The sequence below is a fragment of the Aristolochia californica genome, unplaced genomic scaffold, assembly GCF_029961685.1.
Source record: "Aristolochia californica isolate CCGP_79_NKW_82.1479 unplaced genomic scaffold, dmAriCali1.0.hap1 SCAF_2, whole genome shotgun sequence".
Lineage (NCBI taxonomy): Eukaryota > Viridiplantae > Streptophyta > Magnoliopsida > Piperales > Aristolochiaceae > Aristolochia > Aristolochia californica.
The window spans coordinates 37,735,603-37,751,583 of NW_027181881.1; the positions used below are offsets into that span (position 1 = coordinate 37,735,603).

General features: G+C 37.9%; 1 protein-coding gene and 1 pseudogene across 7 annotated transcripts in view; both read left to right on the forward strand.

Moving 5' to 3' along the window:
* The first annotated feature begins 196 nt into the window (after window positions 1–196).
* LOC137955030 (calnexin homolog 1-like) lies at window positions 197–2,520 on the forward strand (annotated as a pseudogene).
* Window positions 2,521–5,830: 3,310 nt separating this feature from the next.
* The window catches only part of LOC137955395 (uncharacterized), a 91,855-nt gene continuing 81,704 nt past the window's right edge, over window positions 5,831–15,981 (forward strand). For 3 of the 7 annotated variants that reach the window (XM_068802318.1, XM_068802319.1, XM_068802312.1), the window contains exons 1-8: window positions 5,831–5,880; window positions 6,478–6,590; window positions 8,213–8,531; window positions 12,700–12,888; window positions 13,088–13,171; window positions 13,287–13,346; window positions 13,488–13,532; window positions 14,672–14,871. In XM_068802318.1, coding sequence (XP_068658419.1) covers window positions 8,217–8,531; window positions 12,700–12,888; window positions 13,088–13,171; window positions 13,287–13,346; window positions 13,488–13,532; window positions 14,672–14,871 — 893 coding nt within the window. In that variant the 5' untranslated portion in view covers window positions 5,831–5,880; window positions 6,478–6,590; window positions 8,213–8,216. Of the gene's footprint in view, window positions 5,907–6,477; window positions 6,591–8,179; window positions 8,532–12,699; window positions 12,889–13,087; window positions 13,172–13,286; window positions 13,347–13,487; window positions 13,533–14,671; window positions 14,872–15,981 lie in introns of all 7 variants that reach the window. The other 4 variants (XM_068802315.1, XM_068802317.1, XM_068802316.1 and 1 more) reach the window with 4 other exon arrangements.

The window sequence follows — 15,981 nt, forward strand, 5'->3', positions numbered from 1 at the left end:
ATGAGCACAGTCACTGTGCGTGGGTTCGTTGATCAATTGACTCGGTGAGGCTGTTTAATCTTTCTAGTAACGAGACCACCAGCAGTGTAAATGTCCCGTCTTTGTTTGTGCTTAATGGGATGCTCCTGCATGATAAGCAGCAGATGTTGCTCAAGCTGTTGAGGGGCTTAATTTTTTGGGTCCCATGTCTGTAGTAATGAGAGACGGAGAGGGGAAATTCCAATATTTTGGATTTGTTAATTTTGAGAATGCAGCAGATGATGCTCTTACCGTTGAAGGGCTTCATGATATAAAAATTGAGGACAAGGAGTGGTATATTGGGAAGGCTCTAAAGAAATCAGAAAGGGAGATGGGATTGAAGGGATGGTTTGAACAGATTTATAAGGCGAATGTAGACAAGTTCCAATGGGTGAACCTGATTGACAGCATAGATGATGAGCAGGTGAACAAATTGTTTTTGAGTTTGGTCTAATTACTTCACGCAAGGTTTTTGTAGTGAACTTGATAAATGTGTTGAGTGGTATATATGCTATCATAACAGGTAGTTCTAAGGGGCTTGCTGTGATAGGAGATTCACAGGATAGTAAGTTAAATTTACCATTTCTTGGTTCTGCAAAGTATGGAGATAGATTTCTTCGTTCTGCACAGAAAGCTATTGCCAGTGGGGAAATGGTTTATGTGAACCTTGAGTGGACAAAAGTAGTGCCCCTCCCAGACGACCGGGTGGAGTATGAGTTGTGGACCAATAGCAATGATGAGCGTGGGCCTACGTGTGACATGCTGATGCAATTTAAGAAGAATGCAGCAATATGCATTAGTGCTGTATCTAATGGTAAGAATGCATTTATGCTGAATGATTATGCTATTCGTGCTGAAACTACTAATGAGTTTGCTGAGAAAGATGAATCAGTGTTGTATGTTTCTGCTATTAGCAGTGACTTAGTTGAGATTGAAGAAATAAAGTTTAGTTCTATTGAAGATGTCAAACCTGCAGTAGAACCTACAATTGAATTTGGCAATCTTTGTGTTGAGTTAGAATGCAAAGATGACGTTGCAAATGGTGAAAGTTTGTCGGTTCATTCTATTATTAAGGTGAAATCAAGGGTTGAAGTTTTGACAACAAAGCAGGCATGAAAATTTTCTACAGCAACAAAAGGAGAAACACTTGAAGCTACCATACGAAATGTCAAAGGAACTTTGACAGTGGTGCTGCCAGAAGAGCTGCATCAACAGCAGGTATTCCTGTTATTGATGCTGGGGATGGTCCAGGCCAGCACCCTCTATGGGTTTTGTTGGATGGGGATAGGATCAGAAGAGAGACAGGCAAATTGGATGGCATTCGTGTTGCCTTAGGATGGAAACCCAACGAGTTTGACAATGAATCTTCCTACACCATCATGTTGGGACCTGATAAATATGGGTCCAATAACAAGGTGCATTTCATCCTCAAGCATAAGAATCCCAAGTCTGGGGAGTTTGTGGAACATCACCTTAAATTTCCTTCTTCTGTTCCATCTGATAAGCTAGCCCATGTTTACAATGCAATATGGAAACCTGACAATAAATTGTGGTTTCTTGTGGATGGGGAGGGAAAGAAAAAGATCAATTTTCTATCTGCTACTGATTTTGAGCATTCACTTATCCCAACTACAACAATACAAGATCCAGATGAGAAGAAACCTGAGGATGGGGATGAGAGAGCTAAGATTCTAGATCCTGATGCTATAAAGCCTGGCGTTTGGGATGAAGTTGCCCCAATTGAAATTGAAGATGCGGAAGCAGCGCAACCAAATGGATGGTTGGATGGTGAACTACAGGAGATTGACAACACTGAAGCTAAGAAGCCCGAAGATTGGGATGCTGATGAGGATGGTGCATGGGAGGCACCGAAGATTGATAATCCTAAGTGTGAATCTGCTTCTGGCTGTGGTGAGTGGAAAAGACGTATGAAGAGAAACCCAGTTTATATGGAATGCCCCATTGATTGATAACCCTAACAATAAGGGTGTCTGGAAGCCCAAGCAGATTCCTAACCCTGAGTACTTTGAGCTTGGTAAACCTGACTTTGAGCCCATTGCAGCTATTGGAATTGAGATATGGACAATGCAGGATGGGGTACTTTTTGACAATATTTTGCTAGCTGGGGATGAGGAGACTGCAGAATCTGTCAGGGTGACTGCATGGAAGCCTAAGTTTGAATTGGAAAAGGAAATGCTGATTGTAGATATTCTTTTCTTAGCAGCATATAAGTTCAAGATTATTGTTGTCATTGAGATGGGAGGGAGTTAGCCTAACCTTACTATTGGCATTCTGGTTTCTGTGGTTGTTGTCATTGTAATAGTCATTTTTAGGGCTATCTTTGGTGGAAAGAAACGAGCTCTTGTTCGAGTACCGCTCAAGGAAAAGAAAAGCTCTGAAGCTAAAGGTGACAAACAAGGAACTAGTGGTGACAAGGAAGATAAAAATGAGAAGGAAGATATTGCTGCCCCACGACCAAGGAGGTCTAGAAGGAACACATAAAACTACAATGGGAGATCCAAAATTTTGAGGAGAGTTGGTTATGTAGTATTGATGTTAAAAAAAAAAAATTGCTGCTTTGGTTGGATGCTCTAGTTTTGTAGCTAGAGAGCTGACACAGATACCGCGGATGACACTTGAGAATGGATGGAGACATCGGCACGGGCAAGCAGACCTACCTTCGAGCTTGAGGACAATCTCGTCTTCCAGGGGGTGTAACGTTATGCACGCAATAATATTATTATTTTAATTATTTGTCTTTAATTTACTTTTATTTTATTTCTGTTTTAGGCCATAGGGGTATTTTTGTAATATTTCATTTATAGGGGGTATTTTTGTAATATTTTATCTTAAACCCACCCTGTAAGGATGAACCCTATTTAAGGGGTAAGAGTAATAAGAAAGGGAAGCATTGATTTTAGGTTAATTTTAGGTTAAACAGGCTTGGAGCTCTCCTCGACGAGTTCTAGTGTTTTCAAGCTTCCATTTGGCTTGATCTTCGTCTTTCTCTTCTTCCTCCCTACGAATCCCTACGAATCCATGTGTCGGATCCAGGATCGTGACATTATTGTACAACAGTTGGAGGTAATCTAGTTATCTAGAGAAGTAAAAAATAAAATGTGGTAGCAGGGTCGAGAGCAAAAGCCGAGTTTAGATCAATGACACATATAGTAAGTGAACTATATGGCTCAAATCCTTCATGACTGAGTTGGGGTTCCTAGTAAATAAACCAATGCAACTTCATTGTAATAATCAAGCAGCCATTCACATTACAACTAACTTAGTGTTTCATGAAAGAGCAAAACAAATCGAGAAAGACTATCATTTTGTTCGTGAAAAGCTGCAAGTTGGTGTTATATCTATGTAATATATTCGATCCAAGAATCAACTAGCATATATCTTCACAAAAGTCATTGTTGCAAAACCATTCTTAGGGACATGTTCCAAGTTAGGAATTCATGATGTTTTCTCACCAGCTTGAGGGAGGATGCTAAAGAAGATAGTGACACTTTATGTAATTTAGAGAGTGAGTGGCATGAGATGTAATTATATTAAACTCTTAGCTCTTTACTTTACTCATGTACTAGGGTTTTATGCCCTCAAGTCTATAAATAAAAGAGTAGGAGGAAAACAAACATAACATGGCCTCAACCCTAATTTCTTTCTTGCTCTCTCTTACTCGATCTCATTTCCTTTCTCTCTTTTTCTCTCTTCCCTTCTTCTCCCACGTTCTCTTTACAAACCATAAATTCTCTAAACATACAAACCTAGAATCTAACAATTTAGACCTCCTAATACTCTCATTTTGTGCTAGAGACTTGATTTGAATGCTTGCACACATAAATAGAATAAAATTTGAATAAAAATATTGAAGACAAAATTAAAATAAAAAATCTAATTTAAGCTTGATACAGACTTTATAGTAATGATACTCTAGAGTACATTGGATTGTTTCTTGGGAATGACCTTCGATGTAGTGACAACTAAACTATTAAGCGAACCACCAAAAAACATCTTACACTATTTTTAGCCATTTTTTGTAACTTGAATTTGTTGAACTATTGCTTGAATTCCATATACATGGTTTTCAATTATGCTTTACTCCAACCAAACCATTAAATTGTTTTGTATCTATCCAATTGTTTGATTACTAAAAAAATAAAAAAACTATAAATTTCAAGTAAAAAAAATTCATTTCAACATAAAACCAATTGTCTATGCAAGTACATTAAACTAAACTAAACAAAAGCCCAACCTAACAAAAAAATAAGTGTCTTTGAAAAAAAAATATTAGTGGCTATTGACCATTTAAATATAGAGGTGTTGCATTGTTGCATTCACCTTGAGTCAAGGATGAACTTGAAAGCAAAAAGAAAAGATATAACAATAATGTTTGATGAAGAGCTCTCAAGTCAGGAACTTAGTTAATAAATTTTTTCTCACCAAATGATGAAATTATGAGAGAAAAGAAAAGAAATAGAAACTTCAACGAAAATTAAATTATAAAATTTTCAAAATATTAATATTTTTTTTCATGTTCTACGTATATCAAAACAAGGAAAAACTATATTTCTCTTCTATTTTCTCTTTCATTTTCAATGGGCATCCAAATAAAAAAAATCTCTTTTATTTTATTTTATTTTTTCTTTTTCTTTCTCTTCTCTTTGTTTTATTCTCTTCACTTTTTTTCCAAACACAGTCGAAAAAGTTTGAATGGTACGAATTTAATGCTCCCAATGTATAGGGTAATGGGGGAGCTCTTACAAAAGTCTTGACATTGGAAACTCAAAAAATTGATATTTGAGGGGAATAAGTCATACTTTGACTATACGAATTGTTTTCCTCGATTCATTCAATTCATGTTGTGACATGCACCTAACAAGAGACAGGTGGATGCGTACACACTTGAAATCGAAGGTTAAAATGGTAACGCAAACCGATTCAACGTAAAATGGTAACGCAAACCGATTCAACGCATGCGTCAGTGGCCCCCAGGAAGCGCACCATGCACTCAATTAGGTGTTCTAAAGTGCCGGGCATCAGAATTCCCTCTTCGAGGAATGAATCATAATGCTGATGTTATTTTATTTGCGTGACGGTTTTGGGACCACCACGTAAACGTTAGTGGATTTGCACTTGTTGTCCAAACGTCGCAGATTGTGGGCCGATGTCTTCGAGTGTCTGAATAAAGCGGAATCGCATGATACTTGTCTAGAGGTGAGTGTTCCCTTTTCCTTCCTTGTCTGATTAATTATCAATCCATGTGATCTACCTTCCTCTTCCGACAGTAATTGGTTAACGCTACCGAACGAAACTTGAAATTGTGACTTTGGTTACACCGTTAGCCATTCGACACAAGCAAAGGGCCTTTTCCTTGTATGTTTTCAATTACTTTAATGAAAATATTGTATACTTGGCGCAATGGATGTCCTTTTAGTCGAGACAAACGAGGTGAAGGGGTCAGACCGGGACCTAACGAGTTTAATGTGAGCAAAACCTGACCCGATGAGGTGATCAGGTCTGATCACTTAATCATATTTAACAGTCACTTGAACAAGAATGACTTCAGTACTTTTTTAAGTAATAAAATCGATTACGCCTGCGCCAAATCTTGTCTCCACTAGATGACATGGCTAACCAGGTGGGGTCGGCCGGTCCGGTATTAAGACACTAGCAACAAACGAAATAGGGTGGTCCACCATTAAGCAATCGATGACATGGCGAGAGTAAGAACTCCCCTGTCAAAGAAATTCTCGCTCAAACAATAAAACTCACTCTTTTACCTCTCGTTTTTCTCGCTCCTCCTACCGCTCCGGGGACTCCGCTGGCCGGAACATTTACGGGGCTCTATTTCCTACCTCGGTAACCGATGCTTTTCGGTTCCTCTTGTAATTTGTTTTCCTTGTGGAGCTGCCTTTTCTTTATTTACACCTGCGATTAATAACTGTAGTACTCGACGTGTCTTATCCTTCCTACTTCTCTATTATCATTTGTCATTTGATGATGTGTGAGCGATCACCGACGTTTTCGTTTGTAAGTTTCTTCTGCGGAAGTATTAGCTTTTTGAGTGCTGCTTAATCCATCCATTTTTGACCGATAATCTGCCATTTTTCGCAGCTTTGTTGAGTTCTGGTGCTGCTTTGACGTTTCTATTATTCTTCTTTTTCTATTTTTTTGTATTCGTTTCCTTCATGATTTTCATGGATTAAAGCGCTTGAGTTACTTATTATTGCTTTTCGGTTTTCTGCTTGAACTCTATTGACTTTTTGAAACAAATACGGGTGATCATGTATTTTCAGTTATCTTCTCTCCATAAAAATTTTCTTATTGCTTGTTCTTTACCTTAATATATTGTCTGATTGCCAAAGGCATGTAGTTTAGAGAGCTCTACTTAATCTGCTTTGGTCAAAGTGTGTGTGCGTAATCGCAATTTCACTTGGTTACTTGTCTTTGCTGCAGGTGTAATCTTTGAGAGCTGTTGATAAGGTCAGGTGACTTGGGGGGTGATGAGTAGATAGGAAGCGAATCGGAGGAGACAGTTTCACAACATAAACCATCAGTTACGTTTGAAGGTAGGTAATGAAATGGTGTTATTGGCTCTTTAAATATGGAAATAACTTTTAGTAAAGCAAAATATTTTGGTTCATGATTGTTGGCTAGTATATCTAAACTGATTGATATGAACCACAAAAAAATCTCCTAATACATAAGAATAAATTACCCCACCACTTTGAGTGTGTGATTCTTCCTCCTACTACTGTTCTCGTCCAACAAGGGTGTATACTGGATGTCATTCCACCAAGATAGCTACACAATGCTTCTCTTATATCTTTAATACATTGTATTGGGCTTGGAATTATATCAGCAGTGAAGGCTTCTGTGTTGCTTTTCCATGTCGTTCTAAATACCGTGCTTCTTGAGCTTTTTTTTTTTTTGTTGGAACAATTGTTGAACACTTATATTGGATAGTTTTTGTTATGTAAGGAATATAACTGTGAGTCAAATAAATGAGTACTGGCTTGTAGGAAATATTATTGAGTTATGGAAAACTAAGTACCTTCTGAACATGAGGTTAGGATCTAAGTTGTTTGTTTAATTGATTGTAGTGATATCTGTTATTTTCAACACTAGAGCTGATGGCGTTGCATGCTTTTTCTTTGGTCTACCCTAGTACCTTAATTACACCAAAGTCAGAGTATTATTTACTCGAGTAGTCCATTTACGTGGTTTTTCTTAGCCTTGTTACTGTGCGTCACTGTGTAACATCAATTTGGATCTTATCATTCGTACAACTGTATTCTTTATTTCATCTGGTTGATGCCTCTGGTTCAATCTTCCTATAGTTGGGATAGTGCTCTTGGCTCATAACTGAGAGAAGAGGTTTTAGATGATGACTGAAAGTAGATAGAAAACTAAGTCAACATGATTCAAAAGCTCCATCTATAGAAATTGGATGATCGTGTTTGATTGTGAGAGAGAAAGGGCAAATTTGGAACTTTTTCTGATTTTGTTTTGACTAGCTTTGTGATGTCTGGTTTACCTCCATCTTGTATGACTTTAATTATCCTGGAGTGTGTACATGGTGTTGGAACCTGTGGTTCCTAGCTTCGAACACCATGCTAAGCTTTTTATTGTACAGCTGGTCCATGGAGAGAGGAACTTCTCATTAGGTCACCCTTTTGTACGAATGATTGCTAATGCTTGGACTTCTTGGTCATACAGATGGTCCACAGAGAGATGAACTTCTCATCAGGTCACCCTATATAAGAATGATTGCCAATGCTTGGACTTCATGACCTCTCCTGAACATTTTGAGCCTGTATAGGAAATGCCAAGAAAGTGGTGCTTTGCATTAGTTGCAAGTGCCTGTCTTTTGTCTGATTTTCTTGTGACCCTCCTGAGCAGTCAATATATGAATTATCTTGAAATGTCAAGTTACACATTTAGTGATAATTTCTTTCGTTGGTTATTGGCTTCTTTGTTATACCTGCTTTTTCAAACTACTTTGTTCTATTTGTTTCTGAGTCAGTAATATTTTATAAGATCTGCATTTCCTTCTTTTATGAATGATGGAATGAGATTTTATTGAAGGGGAGAAAAAGATCTCAATTCTTTTCTCTGTTTTGATTTCTTTTTAACTTGATTTTCTGCTATATACCAGATATTGAAGGTTTTTGAAACATTAATATTTTAGTTCTATGAAGATGTCCAAGCCTGAAGGCTCAGGAAGTCCTGGATGGTCTTCCTCCTACTGGATGCAAACAACCGAGGATGTTGCAAGAGCTGTTGCAGCTGCAGCTGCAGCTGCCACTACTCGCTCCCCACGTCCTTCTGTGGTCTTTTCATCCAAAGATGATAATGGTGATAGTCAACTTCAGAAGCTTCAGAGACATGTTGCTAGAGTATTGAAAGGGTTCTCACCTCCTCCAGAAGTGAAGAAAAAAGGAACATACAATCCAGAAGTTCTGACCACTCAAAAACGTCAATGGGCAAACTTCCAGTTGCAGTCTTTGGTAAGTTTTTCTGCTTAATCTATGTTAATCTCTGTGGACCATGAACCTGTGGTTCATTGGCCTTTTAGTGTCTGTGGTCCATCCTTTACTTTTTTAAAGGTATAAAGTGTTCAGTCACATCTTATACTATTTTTGAAGGGTTTCATTTCTATGTGTAGCAGCATGAACTGGTCATTGGCATTAAATCTTTACTACGAATCTCAGCAATAAAAAAATAGTAGTGTTGTTCATATGGAGTCTCACTAATACCTTTTTGTGGGCCTCCTTCCCCTTATTCTCACTTCTTGCCCTTCTTACTCTTCTCTTATATGTGCTTGAAGTTTTTGCCCCCATCTCTTATAGGTGTTTGTATTTTTGTTTAATAGAATCTCCTGTCATTCCAAAGGAAAGAATGGCGACCATAATCTATTCTGTTAATGCATATTTTGAATTGGTGGTGACAATTTTACTAATGAATAAAAATACATTAGTGAGGAAGAGGTCTCAATCCTCAAGGCAATGAGGAAGAGAACAGCTCAAAACATTAGGATGCAAAAAGGTATTGCTTACAATGACATGAAGGTCAGATACACCTTCCTTTGCTAGAGAATCTGAGGTACTGAATGGATCACACGCTGGCTTGTGATAGTTGATGATGAGTGAATGTCTACATTCTCATCAAATGGCCTAATCTCCAAGGGGACACCAATTGCTACGGCATGAAAGCATGGCCATAGGTGAATCTCCCATACATAACTAACTATCTGATGGGAGAATCATTGTGGAAAAATCTGAAACCAGTTAGGATGATGCAGATTCCACTTCTTTTGAAACATATGCACCTACTGGACCTGAGGAAACCAGTATGATGAAATACTCATGATCTCAATTATGTCTACCATCAAAGTTCAATTTTAGACTTCCCAAAGAGGGTGGTTTCCAAGGGACAGGGGGAGAATAATGCTCCATACAATTTTCAATTAATTATCGATGTATTCCCTTAGCCAGGATCTGCTTCTAGTGATTATTTTTTAGAATTATTGGGCAGCATAACAAAGTTGTGCATCCAGATTTTCTGTTGAGATCTAGGGAAGGTGAAAACCCCTGGAAGTAGTGAAGTACTTAGAGATGCGAAAAGGAAAATCACCAAATCAATCAAGTTAACCTAAATTGAAATGCATATGGTAACAAGTCGGGTTCTCGAGTAGAGGATGAGAAGGAGGAAAGGAAGAAGAAGAGGAGAATCAAGGAGAGGAAGAAAGAAGAAAAGACAGAAAGAGAGAGACGACTAGAGAGAGATGGAGCTCGAGAGAGTTTGAGAGAAGAGAGAAAGGCTAGGGACGAATTTGAGAGAAGAGGGGAGACTTATCTTTATCAAAATAAAATAAAATTATCTTCTCCTTACCTTGAGCCTCTATTTATAGTTTATAAAGGAAAGTTACAATGACTACAATGCCCTTAGGGCTATAAGTTTTCAAAAGGAAAAGACATAAGTAGACATACATCATTTTACTTAATTACACCATCTTTATGAGAATAGCACTTAATTACCCTTTGTGCCACCTCCTTGACTTGGGTAAGGTTATTAACTTAATGCCACTTAAGGTGTCTTCCAACAATCATGTAGGTTATGTCTAACTTTCATTGGTGTATCTACTAGTCTAGCTCCCAATAAGCCATAGTCATGTAACATATTTGTTATGTAACATATGTGTTATATACTTCCTTTGAGATAACACCAATCCTTCTTTTCTTCTTGCCACTTCGATCACCAAGAAATATTTCAAGGCCCCAACTCTTTAGTTTGAAAGAGAGTATCAAGTAGACTTTTAACTTCTTCAATTCTAAAGATATCACTACCAGATAATACAATGTCGTCCACATATACAAGTAGGACTATAAGCCCAGAGGACATCTTCATTGCAAATAACAAATGATTGCAGTGGCTTCTAGAGAAGCCCATAGAGATCACTACTTGGTTAAAATTTTCAAGCTAGGCACAAAGGCTTTGTTTCAGGCCATAGAATTTTTTTTTGAGCCTAGATACCTTGTACATCTCCCCTTGAGCAACATACCCTGGAGGTTGCTCCATGTATACTGCCTCTTCAAGGTCACCATACAATAAAACATTCTTGATGTCTAATTGGCATTAGGACCACTCCTGATTAACAACAATAGATACTAGAATACGTACTAAGGACAACGGAGCAACTGGGGAAAGTTTTAAAAACATCAACTCCATAAGTTTGCATGTATCCTCTTGCCACCAGACGAGGTTTATATCTCTCAACCGAGCCATCAGCTTGGTTGACTGTATACACCCATCTACATCTAACAACTATAGCAACTGAAGGTAAATCACATAACTGCTACCATTCGACATCCCTAGCTTGCTTCCACTGTGGGGAGGACATAGCATCCTGCACTGAAGAATGACCAGTGCACGCAGAAATAGACAATGCAAACTTTCTGTAGTTGTTGGACAAATGGTCATATGAAACAAAGTGACACAATGGATGACGAGTACCTTTTTGGACACCCTTAAAGCAATAGGTAGGTGTAGTTCACTTACCTCAGGATCCTGAGACAAAGTGGAGTCATGGCCTGGCATGAGAGAAGAAGCCGTAGGTTGAGAGGAAGACACTTGTCGACGTTGACACACATGCTCTGGTTTCTCAATAGTGGTACTTAGTGTAGGTCTAATACAATCATTGATTGGGAGTAGAATAACTGACTCGGGGTTTCTAGGAGATGGTACATCAATATAAATAGTAAACTCGAAGAAGGGAGTATCCTAAAAAAATGTATATCTGCAGATACAAATGCCCCTTTTGTGTGATAGAATACCCAAGGAAAACACACTTAATTGCTCGAGGAGACAACTTATCTTTGGATGATCCTAGAACATGAGTGAAACATACACATCCAAAGACACAAGGGAAAATAGAAAACAATGGAACAAAATGCAACAAAATCTGAATAGGAATTTTACCTTCAAGAACTGACGAAAGCATCCTATTGATCAAGAAACACATAGTAAGCACTGCATCACCCCAACATCAAAGTACACATGTGAAATGACCAAAATACCCCTGATTTCATACTCTCTGACAAACTTAATTGCACATGAATCATTGAATTGAACATCATCAATAAACAGCACACTCTTCCACACTGAAAGGAGAACAACGACCAATCTTTGAATCTGTCTCTTCCTCTTCCTTGACTACTCCCTCCTTCAGCAACTTTGTCCAGCCTTAACCTTACCTGATGATGACCTCAAACCTGACTTTGGCGGTGGCTCTCTGAATGTCTGCCTACTCTGAATTCATCACTCTGAAAATTCCAGTGATAGGGAAGATGGTTGAAATCCCTCACACTGTCACTTATCACTCCCTAGCACATGGCTTGAATTGATACTGAATTCACACTTCTTTTCTAATGAGCTTTGCCTATCTTTCTAGTGTAGTTTTCATCACCTTTAAAAGTGTGTATCAGTTTCTTAGTCTTATTTCTAGTGTATTGTTTCATCAACTTAAAAATTAAGTTTCAGTTTCCTGGTTTATTTCTTATATGTTGCAACTATATTCCTTCTTTCCCACTGCTAACCGTGAAAACATAATACTTAAGCTCAACTCATATCTCACTGTGCTTTGTCATCATCATTGTCATTATAGTCGTGTTCTTCTTGATCAACTTGATTATTATTTTCTTCCAAGTGGCAAAATTTTGAAGAGGAGGGAAAAGTGGGCGACCACCATCACCTTAGACTTGTCTGAATTTTGTTGGCTTTGCCTATATGAATCCTTTTCCTCCATTTTGATCTGTCACAACTTGCGTCACGGGTTAGCCAATTCATGACTACAGGCAGAAAGCCTCTTATTCTTCTTAGCCAAGATGTCTGCACATCATGATGTGCTTGAGAAGGAAATTGTTTCCCAGTCGAGTTAGTATACTTCTATGTTACCTCTATGTAGTGTATATTTAAGATACTCAAATTTCTGCCAGCTTGATAGTTTAGATAAACCAGCACTTGCTAGTTCAAATATGATATGTTGTTCCTGGACCAATGTAATTGGTCCAACAGTATTCTTTTTTCTGCTGTGTTTTGGGTTCATATATTGTGGAGGATAACTTTCCTGAATGCTTTTCTGGGTAATACGTCTCCAAATATTTTTAAAATCTGCAGGATCAAAGGTCAGTGAAAGAGCCATCCAGGCTTTATGAAAGCATAGTTGTTGTAGGTCTTCACCCAAACTGTGACATCAAGGTCCTTCAGAAGCAGATGTTTGAGAAAAACCTTGAAGGCTCAAAGACCTTACAAATTGCATCCAGTTTTCAGAATCAAGCAAATGGGAAACCAAATATTGAACCTCAGGTGCTGATACCTGAAACCTTCTTAGTGAAATACTTGTATTGGTTCAATAGTTTTCATTGCTTAGTGTTTACTAATGCTCATACCTATCATGTTATTAATGCAGTGCTATGTCTATGGATCCCGATTTCTGGTTTGCTTGTTTGATTATGTTTTTCACATGCCATTTCATGCAAAATATTTTTTATTTTTGTTTTTACAGGTTTTATTTGTCTATCCTCCTGAAAAGCAACTTCCACTCAAGTACAAGGATCTTTTGTCCTTCTGTTTTCCTGGTGGTTTGGAGGTTTGTGTCAACTTCCAAATTAATATAATTTAAAGTGCTTTTATGCAAATTAATGAAAATTTTATGTTATTTTATATGCCGCCAATAGTTCTTACGTTCAGTGAGTTAGTGCCAGGTTCATGCGGTGGAAAGAACTCCTTCAATGAGTGCATTGAATGAAATACTTCTTGGACAGGTATTGGCCTGTTTCCTGTACTTGGGCTTCCTTCCACAAGTCTCATATTAGAAGACAAAACCACGTGTGATGGTTTATTTGACTGGTTTATATGAGATATAGATGGTGACAGAAATTTTTTTATCATTTTATATTTTGCAGGAACACCTCAATCAGAGTGATTTATCTTTTGTATTTCGTTTACAGGTAACTTGTAAGTTACACTTTTCATTGTTTCCCCTTCTCTTCTTTTTATTACACAATTCTTTGGCTGATAAATTGGCAAAATTTGGAACCTCTCAGCAATCTCTCATTGTTTGGGAAGACTTCCCCTCGTGTAATCAGCTCGTTTGAGCTCTCATAATAAAATTTAGCATAATTTAAAAAAAAAAAGTGTGCTTCATATTGATTTTCTTCTTTTTCCCATTTAAAAAAATGATTTTCTTTTTAATGATTCTTTAGATTGAATTCTGCCAAAATTTGTTTTTTTTTATGTTTTTTTTTTTTTTTGAGAAAAGGTGCATTTTCATTAAGTCAAAAGGCAAACAGCAACTAACAAACAAAATCAAGGAGGGGACCCTTTACAATGAGGAATTGGAGGGAACCCCCTCTTTAGCTTGAGAATCATCAACAAAATTTACTAATCTAGGAATAGGAGATCAATTTACTAACAACTTTTTTTTTTTTTTTTTGGCAAATCTTGAATTTCTGAAAAACAGAATTAATGACTCCTAGGAGGGTTTTTGTTGCCCGAACCCCAAGAGATAACTGAGCGAGAATTGCCTTCAACATGGAAGGTCCCTTGAAAAATCTCATGGAAAATTTTCTGTCCATCCCTCAAAGCTGGAAGTTCAGTTGTTGTTGAATCAGGTTGGCTGTCTTGAGTCAATATTGTTGGAGTTAAAGACTCTTGATTGTAAAAGTTTAGTTTGCAGGTAAAGATATCTCTTGAAATAGATACTAAGAAGTAACCAAAGTTGTACAAGCCACCGGTCTTTTGAAAATGGAGCATGCCTAGTTTTAGTTCAGCCTTGTTTTACTGGGTTTGCCACTTGGTTGAACCAGAGTGACGTTCATAACTGATGTATATACTCTTGAATTTCATGGAGTAGGGGAGAGGACACTGCCTTCTGATACAAAGATTTATCAGTGCTTTAGGTGTAATTCTATCTAATTACTTATTCTTTACAAATTGAATCCTAAATACAAAGTGATTTTTATTTTTATTGTTTTTTTAGTTCTCTTTTGATAATACTGCTGACATGCTGGTGAGACAAGTGTCTATGGTGTCTGCTATTGGATTTTCCTAGCAGAAAGTATAAAGGGTTTGTTGTTGCTTTCCCTAGGTGGCTGATGACTCTACTCTATATGGATGCTGTGTGTTAGTTGAAGAAATTGTTCAGAAGGGTTCCGGGTTGATATCAATGATTTCTGAGGAAGAACCTCCCTGCTCATCTCTGGGTCGTCTTCTGATGACAACACCACGGTGTTACTGTATTCTCTCAAGGCTTCCTTTCTTTGATTTGCACTTTGGCGTGCTGAAAAGGTGCATAGTTTGATTTCTTTCTTGTTCAATTTTGTCATGTCACTTTGGATTATTTTGAAGAGGTGCATATTTTGATATTGGACGATTTTTTTCTTTCTGTTTTGTGGTTTCAGGTTTTCTTTTTAATCTTCCTTTTATTTTGGCCTTTTTGTTAGAGGCCTTCTTGGAATTTTTATTTTCTCTTCTTTCTTCTTTTAATGAAATCTCTTTATTCTAAAAAAACAAAAGGAGAAACAATTGGGATCATTTTTTTAATTTTTTATGTGAATCTGATGAGCTTTATTGATAGAATTAAAGAGAGAGACATTCCCGTTACAATAGGAGATTGCAGAGAAGCTCAATTTTTAGCAAGAGAGTCAGCTAAGGAATTGGCTGATTTCGGAACAAGAGACCACTGCGGGTAGGCTTACATTACTGAAATTCTGCTTGGCTGGCCTACCCAACTACCTCGTATCCTATATGTGCTGTCCGACCTCCGTATGCTCTATGATCGATGCCATCTAACAACGCTTTCTTTGGAAAGGTTCCGAGGACACTTTCAAATATCATCTTGTTAGTTGGAAAGAGGTTTCTCTCTAGGCCCCGAGGTGGGTTGGGTATTCGCCCCACAAAAGATATGAATTGCACCCTCCTCAAATGGATATGGAATTTCAATACAAAACACTGCTGCTTGTGGAGGAACATGGTGGGTTTCATGCTTCACATTCTGGCCATTGGTGGTAGGAGGGAGGCGCTCATCGCTGTCTATCCTCGATCTGAAAATCTATATATAAATTGCTCCCCATCTTCAAAACGCGACGTCCTTCTATGCCGGGAATGGGCGAACCCTCCTTTTCTGGAATGATGAGTGGTGCGGTCCATGTCCTTTCATTGAGGTGTTTCTGGGCTCTCTAGGATCTTCTCGTGGTTAACTAGCTTGGTGGCTGAAGCGTGGAGCAACCAATCTTGCAATTTGCACATTCGTCGGGGTTTAAATGACGAGGAAGCCGATGCCCTATGCTCGCTCTTATCCAACCTCAACAACATTATCTTGTGTGATTAGATCCATGATAAGTTGATTTGGAAGCTTAATGCAAATGGTATCTTCTCGGTTGCCTCCGCTTATTGCCA